Here is a 25,202-nt window from a genome sequence, read left to right on the forward strand (position 1 = left end):
TTCAGTTTCTCTAAAGACCCAAATGATCAAACACATTCAAATATCTTATTACCTTTCACTATAGGAAACAGAAATAAATCTAATTTCTATAAACTCTTATTGTACCAATTCATGTCTTTTACAATTTTCCTATACTTGTCAATGTAATTTCACTTCTAAAAATCTCTAAGCCCTGACCAACACTTTGATTACAGCACTACAAAGGACCCAGTTAAGCTGTGCCCAGACTCCTGACCCACAGGAACTGTGAGATAATAAATGTGTGTTAAGCCACTTAGCTTTTGGTAATTTATTATGTAGCAGTAGATAACTAATGCACCCTGCCAGTATCTCAGCTTATGTAATTCATTCATTACAATAAAATATTTACTAAGCACAATTATTAAGTGCCAGGAAATAATACTATTCTAGGCAATGCAGAACGAGGCAGAGGAAGGTCCTGCTCATGTCAGTCAATAAACAAAATAAATGTCTAACATAGTGTCAAGTAATGATGGGGTTATTTGAGCAAGGACTGAACGGAGTAAGAAAATGTGCCACGAAAAGTACTGGGAGAAGAATACTGTAAGAAAAAAGCCTAGATGCAGGAATATGGCAAGTCCAAAGAATAAAGGAAGTACAACAGGTCAGTGTAGGATCTTGTAGAAATCTGTTTTAAGTGTGATAGAGAGCCTTTAAAATATTTTGAGCACAGGCTGGAATGATTTGATATATTTTTTAACTATTATTCTGCCTGCTATGTAGAAAACAGAATGGGTTGGAGAGGGTCTAAAAGAGGTAGAAAAGTCAATTATAAAACTACTGAATCCTAACCGGTTTGGCTCAGTGAATAGAACATCCGCCTGCAGACTAAAGGGTCCCAGGTTTGATTCTGGTCAAGAGCATGTACTGGGGTTGCAGACATCCCCAGTAGGGGGTGTGCAGGAGGCAGCTGATCAAGGTTTCTCTCTCATTGATGTTTCTAATTATCCCTCTCCCTTCCTCTATCTAAAAAAATCAATAAAATATATATTTTTTAAAAGACTACTGAAGGTAAAAAATTATGATATTCTATATTGAAACAGTAGTATTAGAAATGGTGAGAGATGATACTATCAACATATATTCTAAAGATATAGCAAACAGTATTTGCTCTTAGCTCAAATACTGCGAGAGAAAAGTAAAAGATGACTTCTAGGTAGCAATTACATGAATACTGGTGCCAAGGAAAAAATGGAGAAATAACTGATTTGGTGGGGGAAAATTCAAAGTCCTACTTAGACATTAAATATGATATATTTATTAGACATATTCAAGTGGAGATATCAAGTAGGGAACTGGATATAAGAATCTAAATCTCAAAAGAAAAGTTGACTTTGGAGTTCTAAATGTTAGCATGAGCTTATAGATGTTTTTAAGACATGTGATAACATGAGAGCTCTTAGAAAATATAGATGGATAAACTGTCCAGAGATTGAGTCCTATAAAAATAGGAAAATAAACCAACAAAGAGACTAAGCACAATTAGGAAACTGTAGTGTTTAAGAAGCCAATAGGGAAAAAGTTTTGAGTGGGAGGGAAGGAGAACAACTGTATCAAATGATGTTGGGAGGGCAAATAAGATGAGGACTGAGAATGACCCATTTACCTGTAAGAAGGCAATCACTGGTGATCCTGACAAGTCAAATGGTAGAGAAGAAAGACTAACTGGAGAGGTGTCAAGAAAGAATGGAAGGAAAGTAATGTGAAGTTAATAAAAATTGAGACTCTCTAACAGAACTAGAGGAAACAGTGCATAAGATTGCATGTGAGTAGGTGTAACATGAGGTCAAAACAGGAATTCTTTTTAACTTTCATTTTAGGAGCAGTATTATAACATGTAATATGCTCTCACAAATAGTCTAGTAGAGAGGAAAAATATAAAGCTGGGGGAAGGGGTGACAACTATAAGAACAAAGTTCTTAAACAGATTAAAAAAAAAAAAGAGTAGGTGTAGTATGCACATAGAGCTTAGGCCCTAAATAAAATACAGACAGGTCATTCACTGAAATGGCAATTACATATAACTGACTCCTTAACAATGAATCAGAATAAGCCACTTGGGAGCAATTTTATCTATATACAAAAGCTGAATTCAAAATTCAGTATTCTTTCCAAGATTAAAATCTGTAAGAAGGAAAATACAAGGCTAATATAACCTTTTAATTTTTAAATCTAGTCAAATGCAAATCAGGAAGACAGAGTCTTTTTAATTCTTCTCAAGGGGTAAAACCTACCTGGACTCTCCACTCTCTTATAGTGGTATGGGTTGATACAAACTTCTTTTTGCTTAGATCCAAAAGGAAATTCACAAATATCCAATGGTTTTAGCTCATGATGACTTTGCAAATCAGGCCAGCGCCAAACACGACAATATATAACGTGGGGTAAGCCTTTTCTGTGGGAAACCTGAAGGCGTCCATCTAAAGATCTAGGAATAGTGACACATTTGCTCGGCTGTCCTGGACTGCTCAAGGCTTTCTCCAGTTCCTCCATGGCACCCTTTTTCTTTTTTAGCTTTTTCACCAAAGCATCGACTGCCTTTTCTGCCCATTTCTCCTCTTCATCGCCTTGCTTCCAGCCCAACAATCGCTTTACTGCTGGACTAGTAAAAGAAAACAAGCTGGCCATTGACGTCATTTGATAACAATCTTCAGAGACCTTCTTGCAACTCAAAGTCAATGGCTACTGAGTGAACAGATCACAGATGACAAGTTATACACAGGTCCAAAGCAGAAGCTCCAATTTAAAAGGGAGGAGTGACATTTATCTTCATAAGTGCCTTAAGCTTTTTCACTGGTTCAAGTTCTGAAAGAGAAAGGGGAAAAGGATAAGATCCCTAATTTAAATGGATACAATTAACATACATTAAAATCAATATAATTGAAAAGTATGTTATTTTTAAATGAGAGCAGAAAAGCATTACAAAGTAAAACAAAAAACCTAAGTCTAGAAAGAAAAATTTTCTCTAAAGTCCTGTGATCACTCAATTCCTTCTTCTTAACATGAACAAATAATTCATAGGCAATGCCAAATGATAACCAATAGCAAAACTAGGTTGCTGCATTTTCTACGTATTGTTAAAAAGAAATAACCTCTAGATTTTTATTCTTTTTAGTTTCAGGCTAGTAAGCCCTCAAATGGCCTGCTTAGGTTTGATTCTGAAGCACTTTTCTTCTTTGAAACCCATGTTACATGCTATGTCAATTCTGAACACATGTCCTGATCCAAACAAAAGTCTTAAGAAAATCTAGCTCTTCCCTAAGGTCATTATTCTCTTTAAAATGTTTCACAGACTTATAAGGTTTGGGCAAAAGCCATGGTGTTATTCAAGTCACATTATTAAATGTAAATTATACTGTAGTAACAGTTGTCATAAGATAAAATGCACCAAGCCCTCAAATAAATCCTAACACACATAATTGCCAAAAAAATGTAAAGTATCTATTTTTAGAACTAAGAATCCTATATAATAAAAGCCTAATATGCTAAGTGTCTGGTCCACCAGTCAGCTGTTCAACCATATACTAATATAAGGGTAATAAGCTAATTATACTGAGAGACCTTCTGGGCATTCTTCTGGACAAAGCCATGGTGGCTGTGCGGAGGTAGAGGTGGTTAGAGGCCAAAAGGGCAGTTGTGGGTGATCGGGACAGTGGGGGGAGGGAGGGTTGCTGGGGGTGATCAGGCCAGTTGGGGGTGAGCAGACCAGCAGAGGGGCTAATTGGGGTCGAGCAGGCTATCAGTGGGGGTTAGTTGAGGATGATCAGGCAGTTTGGAGTGAGCAGGCCAGCAGGGGGGCAGTTGGGGGCAAGCAGAATGGCAGGCAGAGTGGTAAAGGGCAATCAGGCAGGCAGGTAAGCGTTTAAGAGCCAGCAGTCCTGGATTGTGAGAGGGATGTCCAACTGCCGGTTTAGCACGATCCCTGTAAACCAGCAGTATGACATCCTTCAAGGGGTCCCGATTGGAGAGGGTGCAGGCCGGGCTGAGGGATACCCCCGCCTTCCATGCATGAATTTTGTGCACCAGGCCATTAGTTCAAAGCATAATATGCTAATGATATGCTAAGGCCGCTCAACTGCTCATTATGACGTGCACTGACCGTCAGGAGGCAGACACTCTGACTAGTAGGTTAGCTTGCTGCTGGGGTCCAGATGATCGATCGGGATTGAGCGAGACGGACTGGACACTCTCTGGAGCCCCCCTCTCCCCCTGCAGTCCCTCTCCAGCCAGCCAACCTCCTGCATCCCTTTCGTGTCCCAATTGTGCACTGGTGGAGTCCTTCGGCCTGCCCTGCACTCTCTCACAATCTGGGACCCCCTAGGGTAGGGGTGTCGAACTCAATCAGAGAAGGGGCCAAAATCTAAAATCCAGCCTAAATCGCGGGCCGAATGGTTTACTGAACAGTCATAAACTGTCATTGTGATGGAAACGCAGCGGAGTGCAGTGATGACAGCGCGGTGCGGGCCACATTGCAAAGCCTGGCGGGACGGATTTGGCCCGCGGGCCTTGTGTTTGACACATGTGCCCTAGGGGATGTTGGAAAGCCTGATTCAGCCTGATCCCACAGGAACGACCGGTTGCTATGACGTGCACTGACCACCAGGAGGCAGACATTCAACGCAGGAGCTGCCCCTAGCCCACAAGGCCCAGGCCAACCAAGGCAGGTGCCAGTGGGGGCCCCATTTGCCCTGTCAGTCACCCCACAGAGGGAGACAACTGGCAGTGGTGGAGGCGGCATGGGGCAGGGCTGGCAAGCAGGCAGCGCCAGGGCAGCCAAGGCAGGTGCCAGCGGGGGCCCCCGATTGCCCCACCAGTTGCCCCACAGATTGATCCTGATTGCTGGTCATGCCTAGGAACCCTACCCATGCACAAATTTTGTGCACCAGGCCTCTAATACTGAATAAATTTAAAGATAATTCAAAGTTTAACTGAGAAAAGAACAGTTTATAATTTTATAATTCCTACTGCCTTCTGTGATATTTTAAGCACATTAACTTAATGAACTTGCTCCAGGCTGACCACTACTCTGCACCATTAAGAAGCTCTTGGAGTTAATGACAAGAGGAAATGATGTGCAGTGGCACTCCACTGATAGAGTGGGTACAATCCCCTGTGGTAACTACACAGCCAACTGCAGATAATGAGCAACCAGTGAAGTAACAGAAGTAATGTTAAAGGTAACAGTAATAGATACTTTATAAACTGAAAAGCACTATTCAAATGTGAATAATGATCATTATTATTCAGAAGAGGAAGAGTGAAGATTTCAAATATTGGTTAGATCTTGTCTCTGTCTAACATACCTACCTCTATACACACTTTCTGATACAACCCCAATCTCTGCACCTCTGCTCATCTGTGTCTTTTAAGAGAAATCTCAGTCATCTTTAATGATAAGCTCAAACCCATACCCTTTTGTAAAAAATTTCTTTACTCTTCCACCCTAAAAAGGCTATGGCCATTTATTATACTTATTATAAATAATACTGAAATGATAAAAACATATCTTAACTTCCCAAATGGAATATAAAATCTTCCCAGGAACAAGTCTTCAGTACCTGGCACTATGCCATGTGCCATACCACATATTAAGGGAGTATATAATGAATGGCCATTGATTTTTCTATCAACTGTACCTTGCAATTAAAAAGATAACTTCAGATTTTAAATCCAGGTGACTAAGATAATGACAATTCCATTAACAGAATTAAGGATACTACGAAAGTGGCTTAGTCAGCAGAGAAGATGGTTAACTCTATTGAGAAAAGGGACATGACTGGAGATATAGGTTTAGCAAAGAAAAGATGAGAAACAGACTTAAGATTTTGTACAAAGAGCTGAAACAGTAAAGAAAATGTAGGTTTTCAAAAGAATGAAAAGAGCAGAAGGTAAATACCCAAATATTAGGGAACATTCACTGGTAGAAAAGAGAGTTATTGATAAAGTATCACTATGAGGAAGATTTTAGAACTAGATACAAAGATATTGTGGAAGGTTAAACACAAGAGAAACTTTAAAAAACAATGTGAACAAAGAAAAGGCCAATGATTTGTGAATGGTGAAAGATGATGTCATTAGTTAGACTGCAAGAGATTGGCTTCAGAAAGAATAAGGAGTGTCAGATTTTAAAACCTAAGACTAGTGCTTTCTTAAAACTAGCACCAGGGTCCTGGCCAGTGTGCCTCAGTTGGTTGGAGCGTCATCCCACACTCCAAAGGTCTCCTGTTCAATTCCCAGTCAGGGCATATAACCAGGTTGTGGGTTCTATCAACAGATGGAGTCTCTGTCTGTCTCTCTATCTGTCTGTCTCTCACTCTTGCTCTCCCTCCCCCTCTCCCTTCCTTTCTCTCTAAATTTAATTTAGAAAAATAAATAAAAAACTAGTACTACGAAAAGGGTAGGGACAAATCTTACACTCAACTTTTTAAATATAGAATGATATAAATTTACCCAACTACTTTGGAAAATTGTTTGACAAAATTTATTAACTAAACATAAATTCCTAGGACCAAACTATTCCATTCCTAAAAGACATGATGGATCTCATGGATATACTAAAGAATTCAGATATAAAATATTAAACATTATATCATTCCATCTATATGACATTCAAAAAGAGGAAAAACTAACCAATGTCATTAGAGGCAATAATATTACTAATATGAGGGACAAGAGAGACTTCCGGGGAGCTATAAATTTTCTATATCTTGATTTGGGTGACAACATAAATGTACACATATGTAAAAGTTCACTGAGTTATACATGTAAGATTTATATACTTTATTATAAGATATACTTCAATATAAAAAGTCTTTTAAAAATTTACTAGTGAGCAAATCACCTATAAAATTAGTTCGCATTCACTAGCATCTCCATCATCATAAACCATGAGTAAAACTGCAAATTTGCAAAAACTGTAAAATTTCACTAAGTTTATTAAAATGATAGCAAAAATGTAGGGCTTGGGATTTAATTTTACCCTACTCCTCTATCGTGTCTAGTAATAATTAATGACGTTTTTAAACATTCGTTTAAAATCTTGCTTGGCGTTGACTTGTATTGACATAACCTTCGAACACGTGGTATCTACAGAACGTGTGAAGTGCAATTAACAAGTTTTGCTTGAAAAAGTTTGTGTTTGGTTTGGTTTTTGTTGCAAAACTAGGGCTAAAAAGATGGCAGATGAAGAGCATATTCGGCACTGCACGCTTTACGAGTTCCAATTAGGAAGAAAAGCAAGTGAGGCTGCAAAAAACATCTGTAGTGCTCTTGGTCAAGATGCAGTTAGCGCCAGAAAATGCCAGCGTTGGTTTGAGAAATTTCGCGAGGGAAATTTTTCGTTAGATGACAAGAGTGGTCGAGGCCGTGTGTCCAATTTTGATCAAGAAGCTCTTCTAGCTCTTTTGGTGCAAAATCCTCAAATTACCCAACAAGAGCTTGCGACAACTTTAAATTGTTCACAGAAAACAATTTTCAATCAATTGCGTGCACTTGGCAAAGTCCAAAAGTTTGGAAAATGGATTCCTCATGAGTTGACCGACAACAACCGTAATCAAAGAGTCACAATTTGCAGTTCGCTCCTCTCTCGTCAAAACCGTTTGCCGTTTTTAGAGCAAATTGTTACCGGAGATGAACAATGGGTGCTGTATGTTAATTTGAAAAGGCGGCCTCAATGGTTGGACAAAAATGAGGCTCCGCAGCCCACGCCAAAACCTGACTTGCATGCAAAAAAAGTGATGTTGTGTGTTTGGTGGAATTTTAAAGGAATTCTTCATTATGAACTTTTACCATCTAACCAAACCATTACAAGTGCAGTGTATAGTGCCCAATTGGAAAGGTTAGCCCAAGCTTTAAGAGAAAAAGAACCCGCGCTGATTAATCGGAAGGGCGTAATTCTTCACCACGATAACGCACGACCGCATACTGCAAGAATCACTGCTGAAAAACTGCGCCAGTTGGAACGGGAAGTTCTCCCTCAACCTGCATATTCTCCTGATATTGCCCCTTCCGATTACCATTTGTTTCGTTCTTTGCAAAACTTTCTTCTTGGAAAAAAATTTAATAATGAAGAATGCCTCAAAAATGCATTGACCGAATTTTTTGCATCAAAATCACAAGAATTTTACAACAGAGGGATTAAAATGCTTCCTGAGCGTTGGGCACAAGTAGTAGAAAACAACGGCAACTATATTGTTGATTAAATTTTGTTGTATTGTTTAAATAAATTCGATTTAAAAAAGTATTAGAAAACGACATTAATTATTACTAGACCTAATACAAGCAAATAAGTAAGTTCCACAAAGTACATGAGACTCCTGGATCAGAGACAAAGGACTTTATTACTCATGGCACAGCAAGCAGTATTAGCATCAGATTTGCAATTCACTTTGCCTAGAAAACCCATGGGAGTGATGCACTTTGGCCCAGATGGATGAAACTCCTGTAGTGGGTTTGCAGTGATGTAGAACAGAGCTTCAGGAATTTATCACTTTTGTAGTGATCGGTAAACAAGTCAATTGTTTGTAGAGAAAGAATAACTTGACTATCAAAGAATTAACAGAGGTTCTTGGGGAAAGCAATATATTGGGTCGGCAACTAAGTAATTGCGGATTTTAAAAAGAAAATCAAAGACAATTTTTTCATGGAACTAAATAACTTTATTCTGTAATGTATTGCCCATTTTGATCAATGACCTTTTGCCATCTTTCAGGCAGCATCATAATCCCACGTTCAAAAAACTTCTGGTTTTTATTAGCAAAAAACTGAATCAGGTACGATTTGACATCATCATCATTATTGAAATTTTTACCATTCAACATTCAAGGAGTTTTGTAAAGATCGAAACAAAAAGTAATCAGATGGTGCAAGGTCAGGACTATATGGTGGATGTGGCAAAACATCCCAACCAAGCTCCATTAATTTTTGCCGAGTGACCAAAGATGTGTGTGGCCTTGCATTGTCATGATGGAATACAACACCTTTTCGATTTGTCAATTCGGGCCGCTTTTCTTCAACTGCATTGTTTAATTTCGTTAGTTGTTCAATGTAGACATCAGAATTGATCGTTCGGTTGGGTGGTAAGAGTTCAAAGTAGACAATTCCTTTGTAATCCCACCAAACTGATAACAAAACCTTCTTTTGATGAATATCAGCTTTTGATGTTGTTTGAGTTGGTTCACCTGGCCTGCTCCACGATCTTTTCCGCTTGATATTGTTGTAAACAACCCATTTTTCATCGCCAGTTATCAGTCGTTTTAAAAATGGATCATTTTCATTGTTTCTTTAGCAAATCGCAGCTGCTAATGCGCTGCGTTAACTGTGATTCTTTCAGTTCGTGAGGAACCCATGTATCGAGTTTTTGAACATAGCCAAGTTGTTTTAAGTGATTTTCAATGCATGTATGTGATACATGAAGCTTCTCTGCAATCTCACGTGTTGTACTGTGACAGTCCGAATTGATTATTGCTTTGATTAGGGCGTCATCAACTTCAACTGGACGACCAGAGCGTTTTTCATCTTTGAGTGAAAAATCACCAGAACGAAATTTGGCAAACCAATTTTGACACTGCCGTTCTTTTAAGGCTTCGTCACCATAAACAGCACATAACTTTTTATGAGCTTGCGATGCGTTTTTCCCTTTGCGGAAATAAAAAAGCAAAATATGACAAAAATGTTCCTTTTGATTTTCCATTTTTCAACGAACGCCAAACGAAAACTACAAAACAGATCAAAAAACTTTTTTTACTGATTAACAGCTGAATAGCCAACTATCAAATAACAAAATGTGTTTTACATTTGTACTACGTCTGCAAACCTAAAAATTCAACTGAAGCCATATATGTGTGAAACCCGCAATTACGTAGTTGCCGACCCAATATATATATTTCTATGGATATTTTTGCAAAAAAACAAAAATCCTCTTAATGTCAGCACCACAAATGTCATGTTTGATAGGAAGCTATATTATGCTACTAAATTATTTTGTGAGAAGAATCCTATCTATTCACACTTGATTCATTCTTTGTTCGTTATAAAATAAATGCTTGTTTATAATTATAACCTAAAATTTATCCAACATTTTAATTTTCAAGATAAAGTCCCAATCAGATCTTTTAGTCACAATCTAGTATGAAATACTGATCTGCATTTTAAGTGGTTTCATTTTAAATGAGCATTTTCCTAAATCACTTATCATTAGTTCATTCACAAAGACCTAAATGTAACGTGATTTTCTTGAAGATTTAATTATCATTATGAACCTGTTACTGTGCTGTTGGAAATCCATTATAAAAAGTATGGAGAATAGGATGCATAGTTACTGACTGATGTTGGATGATGCTCCAATCAAATGAATAGATGAAAGAGCATGAATGATTTTGAAAAAGTGGACTTTTAGACACAACTTTCTTAAAAAAAAAAAAAAAAAAGTTATTTCAAGGATTTCAACAGCATCTTTTCCTTGGTTATGAAAGAATTTCTCATTAAGTATACAAAATCAATTGCTAAAGCAAAGAAAATAATATTCCTTAGAGGAGGAGGAGGAGGAGACCACTAACATTTATTGAATACTCACTATGCCAAGCACTGTTAAGGGTTCAAATTCTGGATCTAACACACCTGTATTCTCATTGTTTCCTATTTTATATAGTGAATGTAAGTTCTGAGAATTAAGTGAGATAAACAATTAACTCAGAGATGTTAGGAGGTGAAAAAAATTGCAGCTTTTCTTTTCTCCTCTCCCAAAGTCTTTTCTGATGATCCCTATCACCTCTCTCTATTGCTCCCCAACCCCTTCTCTTTTGTTCTCATTTCTTTTACTCCTCATTTCTTGCCTCTTTTCTCCATTCCTCATAGCTTCTTCCACATTCCTCTGGTTTTGGAGAAGCTTAACTACTACCTAATGATGCATAAATTAACCAATGAAAATGCACTTTTCTTCTATCTCCAAAAGGACCCAATTAGCACACAGTGTGCAATTTGTTTCTTTAGTACTTTCATGTGCTCCAGTGCTTTCTTACCTCTGAGTTCTCTTCAAGTAGAAGAGAAGATATATTTTGACAGCCCAGATATTTGAGACAATTGCTCTACATGAAAACCTGACTTCTGAGAGAATTCCTACTTGCGCCTCTGCCATCTTCATCCTGCGTCACTAACATGTTAAAGCTATCCTGAGTACACCACTGAGAATAATGTTATTATTTTTAAAGGTGATGTATTTAGTTCCTAAGAAAACAAAAAAAGTAGATTTCAAGAAACCTAAATCATAGATTTTCTTTTGCAATAACCTTCATAAGAAGCAAATGTAAAAATTACTACTTGCAAATATCAAAGCCTTATTTCAATAGCACAATTAGGGATAGGAGACAAATTCTATTTTCTCTTTTTTGCTCTTATAGAGGCTATACTAAACCAATGTTTTAGAATGTAAAAAAAAAAAAAAAAAAAAAAAAAAAAAAAAAAAAAAAGACTGAATATGATTGAACCTTTTCCTTAAAAGCCAAGACTTGTTACAATGACAGTGGGTTAACCAAGAAGTTAATAAAACAAAAAACAAATGAAACTGAACAGTGCCCATGACATTTTTCAGGGAATTTATATTTCTAGCTTAAAAACCAGAGAATCCCCAACCACCCCATCTAAAATCCCATTGAGAAATAAATACACAGGACAATCTGTGTACAGTGAGTCAGTCAATTATGAACATTGCAGTTTGAGTGAATATAATAAAATCTAGTAATCAAACACTATCACACTTAGATCTTTCAGAGAAAATAATGCAAGAGGAATCATCCCAATATAACTGAAAAACAAAGGGAAAAAAGGGAAAAAGATTATATATTTGTGAATTAAACTGCTTAATAAGAATTAACTGTGTTATAAATGACTAGAGACAGACAAAAAGTATAGGGCTTATTAGCAAATATACAAAAAAACAAGCTCTGACAGGCCCCCATCTTCCCCAAACACACACACACACACACTACATGGAGGTTAATAAAAACCTTAAGAATGAGACATGGATAACTGTTCATCATATTAGCACAAATCTTGGGAGCAACAATCTACAATTCACAGTCCAGTTGGTAATAAAGGTCAAGAATAAGGAAAACCAAGTATCACTTAAGCCAAATGAGGCAGGAGAGACTAGGAGGTTACAATTAACCAGTTTGTGAAGCAAAAGGTTAAAACATCACCACAGAATAAATGCCAAAAAGGGAAAGACTGAATTCAAGGATAAGGAGTCAGGCTGCTGGAAGTGATCCTATGTGCATGTAGAGTTCCACCTAAGCAGAAAGATATGTTCAAAGAGGCATTTGAAGGAGACAAAATGGCAGAAAAGGAAGATGGAAAACATAGTAGTAATCCCAACTATGAAAGGAAGATATAAAAGGGTGGTGTACACAGAACAAGGTAAGTGAGAAAGCAGAGATATAGATAAGGAAGGGTATGAGATATTAAAAATAAACAATCAATAAGACTTGGTGACTACCTAAAATAGAAACAGGGGCAAACAAAAAAGGTAAAGTTTAAAAGCTGAAAGAATAAAGATACCACTTACCTAAACAGAGGAATTCTAGTTAAAGCCAAGATAAGGCAAGAAGCTGATGGTGGAGGGATATAAGGAAGCAAGCACTGATGCAGCTTCAAGAAGATATGAGATTAAAGCTCATGAGAAGAGGAATGAATATGTAGATTTGGGGGATCATATTAACAGAAGTGAGAGTTGAATCTATAAGAATAGATATTTGATTTATTCAAATTTTATTGAGTACCTAATAAGCCAGGAATACACTGTGCTAGAAACTGAGGCTTAAAGAACACTTATCTGTAACCTCAAAGATTTTAAAGAACAATGGGGAAAAAGAGAAGGCGCAATGAAAAGCTTAATATACTGTTTAGCACACCACTTAGTTTCACTCTAGACTTACTTCCATATGATAGTCAACTGAGACAGGACATTAAAATAGAGAGTAAAAAGTATGTATACAAGCCCCAAAGGCCAGTAACTGAACACACAGGAATATGTGCTTCTTACATCAGAACTTGGAGAAACTTAAACAACTATGCTTGGCCTTTTAGAGTTGACCTCTAGTTTATGAAGACCTGAAGAGATGATTCTCATATTGATACGTTTTGTCATTTCAAAGAGAAATAACCTCAGCTAGAAAGACAACTGTGATAATAGTAAGATTTAGAACTTGCTGCATGTGTTAGGTTCCCTGAGTTCTGAAAAACTGCAACTATTGAAAGAACAATAGCACAGAACAGCATCTCAGAAATCCAAAGAAATGCAGTGGTACCTCCGCCATATATGTAAACCTTATAAAATTAATAGACAACATGAATTACAAAAGAATCTATCACATTACAAATATACACACTCACACATACATCTCTGATTTCACCTCAAACATTCCTTCTCCAGGGAAGCCTTCCCAGAGCACTCTATGTGAAATTCCTCTATTATATCACATACCTCTATTTGGTAGCACTTGTACCTTTATTTTTACATCTATCTGTCCAGCTCTGCAAAAAAGTAAGTTCTGGAAGAATGTAAATGAGAGCAACCATATCTGTTTTCACTCGTCGCTATAAACCGAGTAACATATGTGCTCAGTATTTGTTTAATAAATAAATAGAGAACCTGCATAAAGAGTTTTGAAAGGTATTAGTGGTGGGGGTAAGGCAAGGATACAAAACACTCTGCTTCACACAATTCTTTACTTCTTAAAATAAACATGTACTTTTGCATAGTCAGAGGAAAAAACAGATTTAAAACCAAAGTATAGCTGAACCTCAGCCATCCTATATAATAAAAGCCTCATATGCTAAGTGTCCGGTCATCCTGTCGAGCATTCAACCAATCAAAGCATAATATGCTAATGATATGCTAAGGCCGCTCAACCACTCACTATGACATGCATTGACCACCAAGGGGCAGACGCTCCTACTGGTAGGTTAGCTTGCTGCTAGGGTCCAACTGGTCAGGACTGATTGAGATGGGCCAGACATGCCCTGGAGCCTTCCCGCGGTTCCTCCCTGGCTGGCCAACCTCCTGTGTCCCACCCTGGCTCCAACCCTGCACCAGTGGGGTCCCTGAGCCTGGCCTGCGCCCTCTTGCAATCCGGGAACTCGCGCCCTCCCCCTTCCTCCCCCCGCTCCGCATGCCCAATGCACAAATTTTGTGCACTGGGCTTCTAATATTAAAATACTTCCTAAAGAGGGATTAGATTACAAGAGTCATTCATATTTCAAAAGAATTCCCTTCATTATATTTAGGGTTATACCAGTTTAGAAGCTGAAATTTAAATCAATTAGAAACTAGGGTAAAATATTTTCTGCTCTAAATAAATATTAGTAAGAATTCATTTTTCCAGAGCATTTATCTTTCTGCCTGGAAATGTCTTTTTTGTACTTCAGGTATGTTACAAATGCCATTCTCTACCTGGACCACTCTCTTCAAGCTACAACCATTAATTTCTAGACCTCTCTTCATTTAGGCCTCAACTTTAGCTATGTTCCCAGAGACCTTCCCTGACCACCCTATACCCCTATATAAATACTATGTTCGCATCCTTCACTATATTAACCTATATGTAATTATCTGTTGGTTTACTTGATTTTTGCCTATCAGAATGTAATATTTAAGAAGCAGTATAAAGCATATTCAGAGAACTTATTAAAGTTACTCATTCAAAAGTGCACTTACTGAGGTAGCATTCTAGGAGCTGGGAATACTTAAGTGAATAAAGAAGACCAAGTCCTTGTCTTCATGTAGCTTACATTCCAATGGAGGGAGACAGACAACATACAATAAATAAGTGATACAATAGGGTTTGTTAGGTAAAAAGCACGATGGAAAAAAATAAAGCAGAATGGGGTAGAAAAGGCATGTTGTGGGAGAGGTATAATTTCCAATAGGTTGGACAGGCCTCACTGAGAAGGTGTCAACTGAGTCAAAACTTTTAAGGAAATAAGAGCCAGGCAGATATCTGAAGAAAAAGCATTACAGGCAAAGGCAACACAAAGATCATACCTGGCACACTCACATTACTGCAAGTTGGAAGCATACCTGGCACACTCACATTACTGCAAGACCAGGGTAGTCTGAGAATAAAGTGAACTAGGAGGGGGAAATAAAGAGTGGGATCAAACAGGTAAAAGACACAGACTGGTCATATTGGATACAGTAAGGGCTTTGGCTTTCACTATAAGTGAAATTCAGACCCCATTTGAGAGCTCTGAGAGGAAACATGACATCACTAAACAACTAGAGGCCCGGTGCATGAATCCATGCACCAGTGGGATCCCTCAGCCTGGCCTACAAAGATTGGGCTGAAACTGGCTCTCCAACATCCCCCAAGGGGTTCCAGATTGAGAAAAGGTAAAGGCCAGGCAGAGGGACATCCACCCTGTGCATATTCGGGGCTGGGGAGGGACTGCAGGAAGGCTCCAGGGTGTGTCCAGCCTGCCTTGAGCAGTCCCAATCAGCCAGACCCCAGCATCAAGCCAACCTAGTGGTCAGAGCGGCTGCCCACTGGTCGTCAGTGCACATCATAGAGACTGGTTGAACTGTGGAACAGTTGGACACTTAGTACTATATCAGGCTTTTATTATATATGACTACTCTGGCTGATGTGTTGAGAATAAACTGGGGGAGTGGGGTCAGCAAGGGTAAAACCAGGGGGACCAGTTCAGAGTTACAGGAATCTAGGTGATATGACTATGGCTTAGACCAGGGTGATAGCAGTGAAGAGGTGAGAAGTAGACAATATAACATATATTTTGGGGGATAATAGGTTTACTGATAGAATAGATAAGTGGAATGTAAAAACAGAGGAGTCAACAGTAATTCTAAAGCTCCAGAAAGAATGGGATTTGTCATAAACCGATTTGGGGAATGCTAATAATGAAACTGAATATCAGGAATTACATTTTATGTACATTAAGTGTATGAATAAAATGTTGTTAAGCTTCACCAGGCTTCCAAATCATATAAAGTCATATTAATATAAAAAACCCAAAGGTCCTGTTCTTACCTGGAGGTACCTGATTAGGACCTCCTGACCAACTCCCATAAACACATACAAACCACCCTTAACACTCTCCTACTGACCGACAGACACAGAAACACATACTGCTACAGCTCATGCCCAAACTTAAGAGGTAAATTCATAGCAACAGCTACTTCACTTTTTGCTCCAACATCAATTGTTTCAATCCAAAATAGAAAGCAAACAAACCAATTCAAAAACCTCGCCCAACACTTTAGCCAAAACAAAATCTCCTCAGCATATCAACCCATGAAATTAAAGGCCCATATGGGTCACAACCCACCATCTTCTCAGCCAAACCTGAACAAACAAATGCAAGGTGAGGTTTAAAAAACAAATTACTCATCACCACAAAATTCAGATTCATCAGGTGAAAGTAGGGTCCTATCTCCCACTTTAACATGAGTCCCAAGTTATGAAGTAGGTTTAGAACCAAGGACTTTAAGATCACCTGCAATAGAAGTCACTTGCCTATATACTAAATTCAAGGGTAACTTTCTTGCTGCTGTTGGTGGTAAAACTTGAAAAATATCTTACCCTGTAGTTCTAATATCAATAGTAGTCACCAAGTATCAGCAAGACAACCCCTACCACCACCACCAGTGTCAAACCAATCTTAGACCCAAGTCTATAACTATAACAAAATATGTAAGCCACAATCATGCTGCAGGCAGAGAAGATAAAGAAACCAAGAGCAAGTTTACCCACAAGGTCTCCTAGATTCAGAAATCTTATTCTTTAAGGAAACATTTATAAGGGAGATATAATCACATGAGCATCAAAACCATTTTCCTAAAGAAACACTTAAATCACCACTTTTATCAGCAGTGATCCCAATTTCCAAAGGCATCAAAAAGTTTTCATAGTGGTTGAGAATTATAGCCATCCAGGAGCTGAACTCATGGTCCCTCACACTTTTCACAGCATAATTTTCTTGCCTGGCCTCTCTTTGTGCCCACACTAGTATATACTTTTTTTATCTCCCACATCCAGACTTTTGCTTCCCAGTTTTTAATCACTCTTTAAACTGCATCTGCTCCTCTAAGTCCTCTAATTAAGCAGAGCCTGATCTAGATATATCACTCACCCCCACAGAGCCTGCAAGATTCCCTACATTACTACCAGATGTATTCAAGTATACCTGTACAGGCCTGTAGGCACAGGAATAGACACAGAGCTGGTCAATCTTTATAGTGCTTTCCTTTAAATTATAAAATCATCAAGGATGGATACCAAATCATTATATTATGTGTCTCTAGAGCACCAAGTGCTAACTTGTGTACACAAGATATATTCCAATGTTTTATGAAGATGTTCCACAGATACCTCATGTGCACCCCCCCAAGAGTTCAAGTCACCTACTTAAAAGATAGCAAATATGGCTCTGGATACCTTTTCAGCTCTAGGCAGTATTAATACAATTTACACTTTCAACCCCCAAGAGTGGAAATGATCAGTGAATTAAGCAGGCACTCACTTAAGTGAGCAGAAAGATGTGAATAGGAGAAAGAAAATGAAAGGCTACACTTTGACATATGTCTGCAGTGGCCCCATTTCCTGAGAACATACAAACCAGAATAACTAGATCTCAAGTTATACAACCTACCAGATAGATGCTAGGCAGATCCTAACACATCATGAAAACAAAATTGAACAAAACAAAACTTGCCTTGAAAACACCAACCATATTCTGAGGTCATAGTTAAATCTGAAAAATGTGAGACTTCCCAGGACTCTAGTTGCTAAGCTCAGAGAAAGGTGGAAAGGTGATACTAGTTTTATTTTTCTCACTATTATTTTCAGTCATAGCAAAATAACATATATATGGAAATCAAAAGAAAAAATCTAAAACCTAAAGACAGATCAACCTATTTCCAAATTTCTACAGAATATACCAGTCTGTAAATTATATATAGTACATTATAGTCAGAGACTAGTGTACCAAAGAATTTAAGAAAAAAAAAAAAAACTTGTTTACAAAATGTACTTTAACAACTTGTTTCCAAAAGTGAATTACAATTATCGTAGTGCACACACAGAACTGTCTAATAAAAAAACTTCTTAAGATCAGAGCAGAAATAAACAAAATAGTCTAAAAGAACAATACCAAAGATTAATGAAACCAAGAGCTGATTCTTTGAAAAGAGAAACAAGAATGGCAAACCTTTAACCAGACTCATCAAGGAAAAAAGAGAGAAGACCCAAATAAGTAAAATCAAAAATTAAAGAGAACCACTGACACCAAAAAAATACAAAGGAGTGTTAGGAAATATTAAGAACAACTACTGTATATGCCAACAAATTGGACAATTTGGAAGAAATGGAAAAATTCCTAGGAACATACAATCTTCCAAAACTGAATCAGGGATAATCAGAAAATCTGAATAGACCGATTACAACTAATGAATTTGAAGCAATAATAAACAAACAAAAAAACTCCCAACAAACAAAAGTCCTGGACCAGATGGCTTTATAGGATAATCTTACCAAACATTCAAAAACTACCACCTATCCTTCTCAAACTATTCCAAAAAATTCAAGAGAAGGGAAGACTCCCACACTCATTTTACAAAGCCAATATTATCCTAATTCCAAAACCAGATAAAGATAATACAAAGAAAGAAAGTATAGGCCAATATCCCTGGCGAACAAAATACTAAAATCCTTAACAAAACTAGATCCAGCAGTATATTAAAAAGATCAAACACCATGATAAAGTGTGATTTATTCCTGGGAATCAAAGTTGGTACAACATCTGCAAATCAATTAAATGTGACACATCACATAAACAAAAAGGATAAAATTCATATGATCATATCAATAGATGCCAGAAAAGCATTTGACAAAATCCAGCACCAATTTATGATAAAAACTCTCAGCAAAGTGGGAAAAGAGGGAACACACTTCAATACAATAAAGGCCATATATGATAAACCCAAAGCCAACATCAAACTCAATAGGCAACAAGACATGGATGTTTGCTTTCATCACTCTTACTCAATACAGTACTGGAAGTCCTAGCCACAACAAACAGGTAAGAATACAAGGCATACAAATTGGAAAGGAAGAAGTAAAACTGTCATTTGTATATGACATGATACTATATATAGAGAACTATCTAAAAATTCCACCAAAAAACTACTAGAACTGATACATTAACTCAGTAAAGAAGCAAGACACAAAATAAATATCCAGAAATCATTATTGGTACATTTCTATATACCAATAATGAACTATCAGAAAAGGAAATGAAGAAAGCAATCCTATTTATAATTGCATTGAAAAAAACAACCACCACCTAGGAATCAATTTAACCAACAATGTAAAAGACCTGTACTCAGAAAATTATAAAACACTGAAAAAAGAAAGTGAAGAAGATACAAATATACCGTGTTCATGGATAGGAAAAATTCATTGATAAAATATCCATATTACCCAAAGCAATTTATAGATCCAACACAATTCCTATTGAGATACCAATGGCATATTTCACAGAACTAGAACAAATATTCCAAAAATGTATATGGCAACAAAAAGACCCTGGATAGCAGCAGCAATCTGAGAAAGAAGAACAAAGTTGGACAAATCACTCTACCTGGTATCAAACTATACTACAAGGTCACAGTAATCCAAACAGAATGGTACTGGCATAAAAACAGATATAGATCAATGGAATAAAATAGAGCGCTCAGAAATAAACCCACACCTTTATGGTCAATTAATATTTGACAAAGGAGTCAAGAACATACAATGGGATAAAGACAGACTATTCAATAAATAGTGTTGGGAAAATTGGACAAATACATGCAAAAAAGTGAAACCAGACCACCTTCTTATACTATATACAAGAATAAACTCAAAGACTTAATTGTTAGACTTGAAACCATAAAAATCCTAGAAGAAAACACAGGCAGTAATATCATGAACATTTCTCAAGCAATATTTTTTCTAATGTATCTCCTCAGGCAAGGAAAACAAAAACAAATAAACAAATGGGACTACATCAAACTAAAAAGTTTTTGCACAGCAAAGGAAACCATTAATAAAATGAAAAGACAATCCACTGAATGGGAGAACATATTCACCAATGATATAACTGATAAGAGGTTAATATCCAAAATTTATAAAGAATTTATACAATTCAACAAAAAACAATCTGATTTAAAAATGGACAAGGGCTCTGGCCAGCAATGCTCAATGGTTAGAGAGTGGGCCTCACCTATTTAAGGGTCTTGGTTTGGTTCCCAGTCAAGAATACCTAAATGGATTACAGGTTTAATTTCCAGACTGGTCTGAATGCTTGTAGGAGACAACCAATCTTGATCTCTCTCTTTCCTTCCATCTCTCTCTTTCTCCCTCCCTCCTTCCCTTTCTTTTTCTCCCTCCCTCCCTCCTCCCCAATTCCCCCCTCCCACTCTCTTTGAAAATCAATGGGAAAAATATCCTCTGTTGAGAATTAACAAAAAACAAACAAAACAAACAAACAAAGAAAACAACAAAAAAAACTTTAAAAATTTGGCAAAGTTCCTGAATAGACACTTCTCCAAAGAGGACACACAAATGGCCAACAGACATATGAAAAGATGCTCAAAGTCATTAATCATGAGAAAAATGCATAATAAAACTACAATGAGATAACACCTCACACCTGTCAGAATGGCTATCGTCAATAAATCAACAAACACAAGTGTTGGTGAGGGTGTGGAGAAAAGGGAACCCTAGTGCAGTGTTTTTCAACCTTTTTTGGGCAAAGGCACACTTGTTTCATGAAAAAAATCACGAGGCACACCACCATTAGAAAATGTTAAAAAATTTAACTCTGTGCCTATATTGACTATATATAAAGTAATTCTCTTGAATAGGAATCAAATAAACACAAAGAAAGTATTTTATAATTACTTTATTATGAAATATTAAGTAAACAAAATAGTGAAAAATTATAAAATTCTTGTCTTGTCTGCACCTACGGCACACCAGGCAACATCTCGCGGCACACTAGCATGCCGCGGAACAGCGGTTGAAAAACGCTGCCCTAGTGCACTGTGTTGGTGGGAATGCAGATTGGTGCAGCCTCCATGGAGAGCAGTATAGAGTTAACCTTGAAAAATTAAAAATGGAACTGCTTTATGACCCAACAATTTCACTTCTGGGAATATATCTGAAGAAATCCAAATCATTAATTCAAAAAAAAATATTCAGTGTTATTTACAACAGCCAAGATTTGGAAGCAGCCCAAGTGTCCATCAGTAATAGATGAGTTGATTTAAAAAAAAAAAAAAAAAAAAAAAAAAAAAAAAAAAAAAGCATTTACACAATGGAATACTTGGCTCTAAAAAAAAAAAAATTTCCTTTTTGTGACAGTATGGATGATCTGGAGCATATTATGCTATAAGCCAAGAAATAAGCCAGTCAAAGAAAGACAAATAGCACATGATTTCATTTATATGTGGAATCTGATGAACAAAATAAACAAAACAGAAACAGACTCATAGATACAGAGAACAGAGTGACAGCTGTCAGAGGAGAAGGAATTCGGGGGCTAGGTGGGAAAAGTGAAGGAATTAAGAAAACACGCACGCGCGCGCACACACACACAAAAACAAAAACAAAAAACCACCTCAGATAAATGTATGAATATTACCAGAGGGCAGGGGTCGTGAGGGGAGGTAGGAAAGGGTAAAGAGGGGATAAATGGTGATGGAAGGAGACTAGACTTGCGATGATGAACATACAATACATAGATTATATGAATACAATTATAGAATTGTACACTTAAAACCTATAATATTTTATTAACCAATGTCACCCCAATAAATCCAATAAAAAATAAATTCCTTCTGAAACCACCTCCTTACCAGAATGGAGCCGAAAATCTTCCCACCTAGCTAATGAAGGCAAAAATGTACAAAACTAAACAGCCCAGAACTATAGCTGATTATTTATGGAAAAAATTATAATTGATCCATTTATTCAAAGGAGTAAAACGATAAAAGCTGTTAGAATATGAAAGTGACCGAAAAGATTGGGAATTTAGTTGGTTCTAATAAAATTTTTAGCAGATCTTCAAAAAGAATTTTCTATCTTAACCTTCCACCTAGTAAACATACCTCTCAGATTCAGAGTTCTAGACAATGACAATGAACTGGATAATCCAGCACTAAACTTTTTAATAACTACTATCCTATTAACTTTTAAAGTGGGAAGGCATGAATAGGCTTCCTGGGGTCATGACCATCTTTGTTGGTGGGAAAGCACCCCATTTCTGCAGAGCCTTCCTGAGTCCTAACCTCCCAGATACTTTCCCCCATGATATTCAGGATGGTGAAGAAAAGAATCATCCCTCATGCTGCTACTGTCCTTTACAAAAGGAAATCTCCCGTGTCTCTGACCTTATGAATAGACTAGCAAACACACAGGATATAAGATGCCTGTAACATTTGAGGAAATAAAACTATTTGGCTTCTTCTTTATGCTTAGGATGGAGAGAAAAGACGGAGGACACACACACACACACACACACACACACACACACACCTCTAGAAGTAAAGAGAACAGGGAAGACGGATAAACCAGGGGAATAAAGGCAGCAATATCCTATAGTGTACTGAAGTCAGCTCTGAAATTCAACCAAATGTGTGGCTCACTGCCTAATCCAACATATACATCTGGTAATAATAAACACTGATAAGTCATAAACAAAAAGGGCTTTCTTAATTCAAAGACTCCACAAAGTATTGGTAACATTAACATTTACATAAACACAAGCAAGCAATTTGTGTAAAATAGAATTTTTAAAGTATTTCAATTTAAGTTACTAAAAAATAAAAATAAAAACTGTTTGATATTTTATTGCCTAGTCTTCAAAAAACTAAAAGCCACTATCTTTTATTTGACAAAGTTACAAATCTGGTTTCAGTAGAGAGAAAACAACATATTGCCTCTGTTTAATGCAAAGGACAAAAAAGATCATCGCTGCAAATCATAATGTTTGGGTTCATGATGAAAACAGGAAACAGACAGGCTGCCCAGGTATAATTATGGTTATAGTCTAATGTGCCTTCAGGTTCAGCCAAGAATTAAAACCCAGTGAAGAGGGTAAGGAGAATTTACTTGCCTCTACCTTGCAACAGAAGGCAACTTTTAATAATACTCCCAGAAACATGTTACATAACCAACAGCAAACAACAATCTGATTCAAACCTCATTAGTAACAACATTCTGCCACTGTCTCCCACTGAAATTAACAGCTGACTTTGCCAGAGGGAAAAGAAACGCAGCACATATCAATCTACCCATTTCTGTGGCGCCTACCACCGTGAACCAGACAAGTAGATAATACTACCAAATCCACGCAGATTCTACGAAAATTATTTTATTCTTTTCTTTTCCAGCTCCCTGCTCTCTTCCTTCCTTTAAACCAGATGATATCATAGGGATGCATTTAAAAAATTAAGAGGAAAGTCAGTTGAGAAGATGCATCTAACTTTTACACTTAAGGGATGAATGGATTTTTATAACAAAAATAAACGAGACTAATTTATGCCATAATAGCAGCTCTGTGAAAAAATAAGGCACACCGAGGGCGCAGCAATGTAGAGAGGAAGGAAAGGAGGATGCTGACAATCATGCAAACAATCATAAACAAAAATTAAATTAAAAGTCTAAACAAAATATGTATAACTTTTATGAAGGCTACGTTACTTTATCTCTTACGAGTTTTGTATTCTTGTAATCTCCAGGTTCACCTTAGAGGAATGAGAGTTAGCAAAGGAGTAAAAAATATATATATACAATAATTTGTTCAAATCCAAAAATAATACCTAGCTTAACTTGGAACCCACTAATTTCATAACAATATTCGGACCAATAAAATGGAAAACTATTACACTGTGTCTAGCTATTGTTTTCTGGTTTCAAGCAAAAATTTTAAACTACTTGGATGGTACTATACCTACTGGGATTCACGTTTTCAACCTTTCAACTTTCAAATGAACATTAAAAACTAATTCACCCCGGGTAATTTGGGCACTGCAAGGAAATGTAAGTACTGTATTCCGGTTTTTAAAACAAAAAAAATTTTTTTAAGAATTTAAAAAAACAGCAACTCAAGTCCCCTTTCCTCTCAACTTCTGTGAGGCCAAGCCACAACCTCCACCTATCCAGTCTTTGGTGCTAGATAAGAACACGTTTGGTAGTGCCAGGCAACAGGCTTGATGTGACAAACCCCAACCAGATTTGAAAACTTTTTCCATAGAAAGATAAGGTAAACAAGATATACTTAGCGCCACACCCATGTCAAGGCACAGGCGGCCAGGAATGCCTCCCCCCCCCCCCCCCACACACACACACACACCTCCCCCCTTCACCCCCAAGATCTCCAGCTGGTCAGGAAACAATGTCTCTACAATCAAGATAGAGATCTGGCCCAGGGTGTTCAGGCATTCCTCACCTCCAGGCTGGCCTACAGCTTCACTCTCCAATGCCATCCAAACCAGAATTGGAACATTCTGTTAGGAAGCGGGCAAAGGTCCAGAATACCCGACTATCCTCGTCCCAGCTCTTTTGGCAAACCAAAATCTGTTTTTGGCTACTGAGCATGCTCCAACTTAAGACGGGCGCCACATGGGAGTTTTCAAAGCGTAGGCTCCAAACTCCACGTAATAACAGCAGCTGAAGGGGGAAGAAAGGAAAAGGGAAAGGGAGGGGGGCGGGCGGGGGAGGGGGGGACGACGGACCCCGGAATATGAAGCTGCAGGATTGATAACGAAGTGAAGGACCTGGGCAGGGGCTGACTACCATGAAGGCAGCAGACTCGCTGCTGGGCACTCTCCGTGCAGCTATGCATAAGTTTCACACGAAGCAGAAGAAAGCTCTGCAGCGGTGAAAACCGGCATGGCAAGTGGCAGCCACCGGGCCCAACCCCCGGCGGCGTGCAGGAGCAGGTCACAGCTGCCCGGCGTGTAATTCCCACCGATAAGCGTGGATCCTTATCTCCGCAACACAAAGCGACGGCGGCACGGATTCATCAAGCCACCGGACAGCTCTGCAGTGGCGCCGGCCAGGATGCTCCGCCGCCGAGCACGGCCATCGCCCCGGGGTGCCGCCTGGGTGAGGAAGAGCCACCCG

At 37.8% G+C, this 25,202-nt stretch overlaps 1 protein-coding gene across 2 annotated transcripts in view; it reads right to left on the reverse strand.

Moving 5' to 3' along the window:
- Positions 1 to 25,202, reverse strand: part of SMAD5 (SMAD family member 5) — a 44,629-nt gene that overhangs the window by 18,948 nt on the left and 479 nt on the right. Inside the window, exons 2-3 of one of the 2 annotated variants that reach the window (XM_036424956.2) lie at positions 24,526 to 24,746; positions 2,256 to 2,826 (exon numbers count right to left, since the gene is read on the reverse strand). In XM_036424956.2, coding sequence (XP_036280849.1) covers positions 2,256 to 2,658 — 403 coding nt within the window. In that variant the 5' untranslated portion in view covers positions 2,659 to 2,826; positions 24,526 to 24,746. The remainder of the gene's footprint in view (positions 1 to 2,255; positions 2,827 to 24,525; positions 24,747 to 25,202) is intronic. The other variant, XM_036424955.2, reaches the window with a different exon arrangement.

This window comes from Pipistrellus kuhlii, unplaced genomic scaffold, assembly GCF_014108245.1.
Source record: "Pipistrellus kuhlii isolate mPipKuh1 unplaced genomic scaffold, mPipKuh1.p scaffold_m20_p_8, whole genome shotgun sequence".
Lineage (NCBI taxonomy): Eukaryota > Metazoa > Chordata > Mammalia > Chiroptera > Vespertilionidae > Pipistrellus > Pipistrellus kuhlii.